The 8,333-nt window shown below is 32.7% G+C and overlaps 1 protein-coding gene across 2 annotated transcripts; it reads right to left on the bottom strand.

Annotated features, from left to right (window-relative positions):
- Nucleotides 1-2,744: 2,744 nt before the first annotated feature.
- Nucleotides 2,745-7,682, bottom strand: LOC127106779 (spindle and kinetochore-associated protein 1 homolog). 2 transcript variants are annotated; one of them, XR_007795490.1, is made up of 10 exons: nucleotides 7,438-7,682; nucleotides 7,219-7,343; nucleotides 6,825-6,937; nucleotides 6,654-6,735; nucleotides 6,134-6,201; nucleotides 5,640-5,745; nucleotides 5,522-5,551; nucleotides 5,326-5,439; nucleotides 4,217-4,366; nucleotides 2,745-3,126 (listed from the first exon to the last, which is right to left on the bottom strand). XR_007795490.1 is itself a non-coding variant. In XM_051044085.1 (9 exons), exons 1-9 carry the CDS (start codon nucleotides 7,541-7,543, stop codon nucleotides 4,289-4,291), a joined length of 822 nt encoding a protein of 273 aa, XP_050900042.1. In that variant the 5' UTR covers nucleotides 7,544-7,681; the 3' UTR covers nucleotides 3,941-4,288. The 2 variants fall into 2 exon arrangements, 1 of the variants encoding a protein (XP_050900042.1); XM_051044085.1 differs by lacking the exon at nucleotides 2,745-3,126 and having other exon boundaries at nucleotides 3,941-4,366; nucleotides 7,438-7,681.
- Between the last annotated feature and the right edge of the window lie 651 nt (nucleotides 7,683-8,333).

The raw sequence follows: 8,333 nt of genomic DNA, 5'->3' as shown, positions 1-8,333 counted from the left end.
AGCACCCTTGAATTTTGAAGACACACGAGGCGTTATGGGAAATTGATTATTGTAGGCGGACGCTTGAAGCGTATCCAACAACACCCCTGAATTCTGAAGACGCACGAGACACTGTGGGGAATGGATTATTATAGTAGGACGCTCGAAATGTATCCGACAACACCCCTGAATTCTTAAGTGTGCAAAGTGTTAGGGGATTTTCACTGTTGTAGTCGGGCATTCGAAGTGTATCCAACAACACCCTCGGGTCTTTAAGACATGAATCAATTGTATTGGTTGTTCCCTAGTTCACTCCTACTAGGGATGACAATTTGTACCCATGAGCACAAGTAATAACCCCTCATTACTCGTCCCGTTTAATAAATAAGATACACGTGTTTGCCTCGTACTCGGGTCAAGGACGAGCTTTTCCTCGAATTTGACGTGACCCAAACAAAGGTGCGCTTGGTGGAATGAGACCCAAAATATTTCTTGGCTGAGAGAGACACGACACTCGAATGACCTTGGATTTGTGAATCTGAATTTGGATTAGAAGGTGTCAACCGACCAGCTTTCCCAAGCGCTTGAGGTTGATGCCCCCGGTCGCCCATTACGTCGCAGTGTCAGATTCTCTTCTTTGGGGTATTTGGTGACGTCGCTCCACTGCATACCTGAACTGATGCCATTGATTGCTCAGTGTCAAGTCGAAATTCGATGGATCCAAACAGCATAAATATGAGATCTTGGATCCTCGAAACTTCAACCTATTTGCTTGAAACATTTTTGAAGTTCAAATTTGAGGATCGAACGTGAATATGTGAAAATCGTAGAAATCAGAAGCTGATTCTCATAGACGTTACCATTGTTCTTTTGTGGAACCATAAATGGCGAGGATTTCAAAAACTATGGTGAAATGAATCTTTCGATGCATTACATTGATGCAACATCGTGGATCGAAGGTTGCGATCACAATGCTTCTTGAACCAAAGAGATCGACCTTGATGCGATGTCGTTAATCAGTGTTGATATCTCCGTACGGTGGACTCATGGAGGTACCTGCATGGTTAACACTCTAATGCCCGAGTCAATTTAGGGTTCAAGATAGTGAAAGTGAAAGTGGAGATTAGAGATTGTGTACCTAAGAACTAAGGATGGAAAAAAAATCGTTCTCGTGGGTATCCGCTGGTAAAACTCGTCACAGACACGAGTTGGATAGCTTAATATGTATCCATGAATAAAATAAACGGACATTTAGTTATGTGTTTCCTTACGGGCACAAATATATATTTAATGGTACTCGTACCCACGAGTAACCTTATACGTTAATAATTAGCAAAATTACTTGAATATTAATTTTTTTTATACTAAAATCATTATTATTATTATTATTAATTATTATTAATTATTATTATTATTATTATTATTATTATTATTATTATGTTGAATATGAAACTATTATTATTTTGTTAAATTTAATATAATTATTTGATAAAAGAAATAAAATAAATGTGATTTATTTTTGTCATTATTATTATAAGCTAAATTTGAAATTATTTTTATCTTTAAAATGATGAAAAAAATTAATTAACTATGTATATATATTTTTAAAAAATTTAAATAATAGTATCGATGGACATCCGTAAATTCTAGTGAGTATCTCAAAATCCACGGATACCCGTTTGACGGATACCTTCTAAGTCTTTGGTCGACACAGAACATATAAATATGGTGAATTTTCAATTCCACGAGAGTTCTGAATATATGGTTTTAGTTATCCAATTGAAGCAATTGTTAGAAGTACATATCCAAATTTCATTACCAAATACATTCATCCTCATTATATTCAATGTAGGGCAATCTTAACTTAATTATTGACGTTGTTGATGATATAAATGATTATGTCACAAATCTTATATCGAGTATTTTCTCCCAAACGCACATCTCCTTTACTATCATTATTGTTGGAAATATATGTATAATGTTTTTAATACATAGTTTTATTTTGTATGACATGAAAAGAAATATTTGAGTTGTGATTCAATTGATCAATCAAAAACCAATGATTTTAATGATTTTGAACCTGAGTTCTTGAGTTTTTTGAAAACTCATAGTTTTTCAAATCTTTCAAGAAAGTTGAAAATGGGTACAACTATTATGTTGCGGAATTTGAGTGAATATGAGAGGATATGTAATGATATAAGATTGACTATTACTAAGCTAGCAAATCATGTAATTTAGGCAAAATTCGTTCAAACGTGTACAACAACAAATTCCAATTATGATCTCATTTGACATGACCATTATAAGTCACGAAGAAAAAAACTTAGACTATGTCAACTTACTTATATTTGGCAAAAGATATCTTTAATCATAGTTGACTATATATTATATTTTCTAGAGTAAAAACCCAACAAGCATTCAATCTTGATTCATGACAAGCAAAAACAATCTAGAGTAAAAACCCAACAAGCATTAGATCTTGATTCACGACAAGCAAAAACAATGTTTAACTACCCTTCAAAGAATTCTTTCATAACATTTAAGAGGTATAAATATTATTTCTCTGTCTATATAATTACTGTTCATAATTTTTACTCTATCCCATTTTTCTAACAAATTTTTATTTATTTTTACAAGTACAAACAAATTTCTAGCTTGTCAATATACTTTGAATTTAATGATAATACACTGTCAATATAAAAATTATTATTAAAATAATAAATTATTGATTTATTAAATAATTTAAAATTTTCAAACTACCTTAATAAGATACAAATTGACAGAAAATAATTTACACACCACCATCCCTTTTCTCATATACTTTTTATCTCCCCCAAGAGTTATTTTATATTTAATTACACTTTACAATATATTTCATTAATATAAATGAGTAATAGTATAAATATCTAATTATAACAATAACTTTTATCCGTGCATAAACCATTTATACTAATTCACTTTATACACGAAAACATTTGTAGCACAATGGTCATCATATAAACACTTATGACACATGAAGCAATACCAAAGAACATCATACAGGATCGGCAGCACACTGAATCATTTCAACAAATTCTCAATCATATTAAGTAGAATTGCACAAGCCAGAATATTATCCCGCAACTTCAGAAAAATGTTCAGGTACACCTTCAAGACAAGTCTCCGAATCAGGACAATCAACATATGGAACATACTCAAGATAAGAACAAGCCACAAAACAAAATAAGATCGACCAATATCAGGAAATTAATAGGGTTTAACCTCGAGAAATGGCTCCAAAGAAGGGTATTCAAATGCAAATGCAACAACAATTACTTATATGATTGTTATTCAAAACTGGGAAATCGATGCATCTGTCAATCAGCCAGCAAAGGAAAGTTTAAATAATGCAATTGACAACTCTCAGGTTCAACAGATGGACACAATCTCAATAATGAGGAATCAAATCCAAAGGCAGCAGATTCAACATGAGGCCACTCAGGCTCAGGATATGCATGTATCTGACTACAATCCATCTAAGGCAAATCTAACCCAATATATAGAAGCTTCTCAGAAAATACAGATTGACATATTGCCAAACAGGGATAACCAATTTCAAGGGCAACAGGAATCGAGTCAAGGAGAATCTCAAGATTTAAGGGGAAATAAGGTACATCAAAACCAGAAGGCTAGTTTGAATGAGCATGTGTATTTACTGCAAGACCAGGTAACAAAAGCAGAAAAGCGACATAACCAATCCTCTCCAGCAAAAGCAGGATCTAAAACCTACTCAAGTTCAACAGAAAGTCATCATGACAAAGCCGTTTAGTGCATATTAAAGGACACAAGACTCAAGGCATAAGGTTGTCAATTAAGCTCAGAGGAAACAAAGCTTTATTCATTATTCTGTCAATCAAGACTAGGACCTGAATGCAACTGAGGAGCATCAGAATGAGTTACTTAGTAATCTAAATCAGCCAGCTCAGAGGAAACAAGACTTTATTCATTATTCTGTCAATCAAGACTAGGACCTGAATGCAACTGAGGAGCATCAGAATGAGTTACTTAGTAATCTAAATCAGCCAGGTCAGAAACAACTTAAGGATTCCAACCAAAGCCAATCAATTCAAATATTTAGCGGTACATATGACAAATAAAATGCACAAAGAACATTGACAAATCAAATCTCAACTACTTTTTTAAAAAAAAAAATAGGAATTAAATTTGATAGTCTAGAGTTTACAACACTCGCACATACCAACCATTTGTGCTGTATCAGATAATAGTCTCAACAATTTATCTGTAGCAAAAGGTCAATGTTAACTTTTTGCTAATGAGGCTTATGTAGAATGAAAACACGATGATGTCCAACTCGAGTCTCATTAAAACGGCCAAGGTGTCGAAGAACCTGCAGAACGGAAAAGAAGAACTTGATTTGTCTACAAATCCTTGACAACAAAATCACAAGCAAAAACTCAAACATTCAACCAGTATGAGAATTGAAATTTTAAATCAAATATACAGGAAAGACAGTGGGTAAGGTTCCAATAAATAACTAAAGCATCTGAACTCTTATTTAAGAAATAGACCAACGCTTAATATCTATGGATAATAACTAATATTCGTAATCATAACTGAAGTATAGTCCCAAGTCTTATTGGGCCTAATTCAACTCTAAAAGCCACTTGTATGATGATAATTGACCAATATGAGGTTTGAGTTTTCTCAATACAGGTCCCTCATGCTCAGCGCTATCGAGCCTAGCTCATGGATAGGATAAGTGTTTGGATGGCCTAAAAACAGATCTAGAATAGACTTTAATATCATTGTAACTCAACTCCACAAAATCAATTTGTATTGTGAGAATTTAACAAACTTTATGAGCTCTAATTTAAGTCATATCACTAACCAATGAAGTACTTGTGTTTTTCCTAACAAGATAGATCCAAATCATTATCCATGCTTTATTTAAATGAAACATGTTGCTTTTTTATAGTATTAAAGCCATACAACTTATTTATTGCAAAAACTAACTAGTAAAAATAACCAAAACAGTAGGCATTGATTATAAATGCATCTTATTCAAGTGCCAACTCTAGATCTTTGGCCATCTCAGTAACGATTAGAACATTTCTAAGCAGAGGAGGGCTAGAGGTTTTGCCATTCAAAAAAAAGTAGAGGGCAAGAAAAGGAGACTCCTTTGATTTTCCTTCAACAGTAAGCTAAAGATGAAAGGTGACAGAGAAATTGTAATGGACTTGGACATCTAGTATAACTACATCAGTTTAGATATTTGCCGTGACAACTAATTCAAGAACAAGTTTTGCATCCCCAAAATAGTGTGTTTTGAAAGACAAGAATACTTACTGTCAATATTGCCTTTCCAGTGTGGTCAAGTTTGAGTGCTGGACCTTTTATATCAGCTTCGAGAAAAAAGTGTTTTCCTTTAATCCCTTCCATTGTTGCAATATCTCTTATTTCCTACATTATTAGGTGTTATTAGCCACTCTTTTTTTTTTTTTGAGAACTTAGTTGTTTAAGTGAAAATAGAGATTTCACTCACCATAGCTTTTTCCCAAAGATTTTCTGCCAACTTCATGAACAAGCAAAAATAATTGTCAACAAAAAAGGAAACTCTTACCAATGTAATGTATAATTTAAGAAGAAAATTGTTCAGTTACCTTCTTTTTCGGAGCTGCAATAAGCTGAGTATTAGCTTCCGCATAAGACGCCATATCTGTGATTGCTGCATTCACCTTCTCTAAAGTAAGCCTACCCCTCATATATCTGTAATATCAAACCTACTGTTATGCAGTGAAATATGTAATAGAGTGGAAAGTTTTAACTGTCTTGTCATTAACTCTCGGGTAGAGATGAATTTCATAACCAATGTCTTGGTGATAAAATCAACATTTCTTGAAACATTTCAAATGATACACTTGCTTGTAGATTTTATAGATTTCCCAAACATGTTCTAATTTGAGCAAAACTTGCTAGAAAAATTAAAGGAACCAGAGCTACATGGACAATAAAATGAAAACACAATTTTGAAACAACCTGAATCTGTGAATGTTTTGTCAACAATATGTGTGTTTTATAATCCAAGTGAATATGACCTGGCTGAACTCAGTAAAATTTAACAGAGAAAATCAAAAAATTATTCATAGTTACTTACGATGACAAGGAATCAAGTTCACTTCCAGTGACATACCACGTTGGTGGGGGACCACGGCCTTTTTTCTCCTAAAAATGAAAACAGGAGAACATTTTGGGATCATATTTTGACAATGGATCTACTGAAGTTAAGAAAATAGCTACGCTTCATTGAGACCAGGGTAAAAAATTCTCAAGAGGGCAACCGATTGATGAGAAACGAAAGATAGAAACATGCAAGAAAATAGAATTACTCTAAACTATCACCACTTGGGAAAGATTGGGAGATAACATCAAGAGAAAGTATAGGGTAGCCTAATCCAATTATTTAATGCAAAAAAGTATCAGCATAATTCAAGAAAATTTAAATGCGATCATGTGTAAAAAGCGTCACTGCCAAGTTTATTACTAGTGTTTGTGATTCAATTTCGCATCAATTTCAGTGTTTCATTAGATCCCCAGGCTTTGAGTATTGCAACTATAGGGACAGAGATCTTGTTAGATGTGGAACAAAACAGTAATTGGAAACATATTTAGATTACCTTAGGCAATGCAGCAGGCTCCGCATCAAGTTTTAAAGCCTCAAATGATCCAGTGTCTAGTCCAGAAAATTCAGGAAACAAACTGATTAACAACAACAATAAAGCAATATGATATCAGTCAACACTCATTAAAAACCAAGCACTAAACAGGACTAAAGCAAATGTAGTTACGCTCTACTAGTTTCTGAATTTGACAGGGTCGTTCTATCCGCCATTTGGGAAGGAACGTAAAGAGACATATTCTGCAGTTTCTTTTGCTGCTGCAGACATGCATCGATAAATTTCTGTAACAAGGTAAAAAAAAAACTAAATTAATGGTCATCCAGTGTGAATTAACAATTTCCTAACCCTCCCCCAAGCAGTAAAAATCAAATTATTCTACTTCATGAAATGCTACTACCGAATTCCCCCTCCCCAAAACAAATTAACAAAAAAAAACATCAAATATCTTCTAATTATCATGAATGAATGACCTAATTAACAGACTATCACAATTCCAGGAATGATTTTAGGGTTTCGTTAATTTCATCAACCAAATTTAAACCAGCAAAAGCAGGGAGAATACCTTTGCTTTAGGAATAGCTTCCATCTCATTGCGGAAATTCTCCTTAATGGTTTGCACCTGAAGCTCCAAAGCACTCACAGCAGCATCAATAGCAGAAAGATCTGGAATACTGCTCGCTGGGTACACTGCAAAACAAAGATACAGATTCCTATATATTAAATTCAGTATATAGAATATATAGAAGAAATCGAAAGGTGAAGGGTTGATTGAAAAACTCACTGTTTCTAGCAATTACGAGCTCTTGAAGTTCAAATATGCGAGCATTGAATGAAGTCATCAAGGCCTCCAATGATGAACCAGCGTTCTTGGAGTTCGACGAATCCATCTCTATGCTTCTGAAATGGAAAGTGGATTTTTCGTGTTTGCAAAACCCTTTTGATGTGAGATTTTGAAAAGAATAGCGTTTGAAATTTCGGCGGCAAAGCGTTTTTATATTTCTTTTATGGTTTCTACTCAGAAAAAATTTCATGACACCCCTCTCTCATCTCATTTAAAACAAAATAATAGTAGTAAATTAAAACAACAATTTTATCTCTCATTTTAAGATGTAATCGGTAGATGTCAAATGGATATACACAAATTAATTAATTTGTATATAAAGGGTGTATCAAGACCCTATAATTTTCTATAAATTTCTACCACATGAGTTAATTAAGATATTAATATCTACTTTAGTAATTTTATTGTAATTTAAAAAATTTTGTAAGGGGCAAATTTATTTAGTAAAGTATAAAATATATTTAGATACAGTTATAAATTTCAATTATAAAAATAATTTGGAGGAAAAAAAATAAAATTTTCACATTCAAACTTAAATAATTTATCTCTTAATTAAAAATAATTATTGATTAAAATAAAATAGATATTGTCTTGATTGTGGCACGTGAAATGGAAACTTAGTGGTGTGCATCATTATTGAATGATATTCAATTTGATACAATATAAAATATTTTTAGATATACATGTCAATTTATAATGTGTTACTTAATCGTAAAATGAACAATAATCATATAAACTAAATTGTATTAAATAATCATATTAAAAAAGAGACTCGTGATATGGATAAAGAAAAATTATTCACATTTGAAAATAAAATATTTGTCACTCAAATAAAG

This window comes from Lathyrus oleraceus, chromosome 7 (genome assembly GCF_024323335.1).
Source record: "Lathyrus oleraceus cultivar Zhongwan6 chromosome 7, CAAS_Psat_ZW6_1.0, whole genome shotgun sequence".
Taxonomy (NCBI): Eukaryota; Viridiplantae; Streptophyta; class Magnoliopsida; order Fabales; family Fabaceae; genus Lathyrus; species Lathyrus oleraceus.
This window is presented reverse-complemented; position numbering and strand designations above follow the sequence as displayed.

Excerpts from the sequence above, each read along its gene's own strand:
- LOC127106779 (XM_051044085.1), bottom strand. The coding sequence starts at position 7,543 with ATGGATTCGTCGAACTCCAAGAACGCTGGTTCATCATTGGAGGCCTTG. Across the intron at positions 5,746-6,133 it reads GAACTTGATTCCTTGTCATC|ATATATGAGGGGTAGGCTTA; the intron begins GTAAGTAACTAT and ends TTGATATTACAG. Across the intron at positions 4,367-5,325 it reads CTGGAAAGGCAATATTGACA|GTTCTTCGACACCTTGGCCG; the intron begins GTAAGTATTCTT and ends TCCGTTCTGCAG.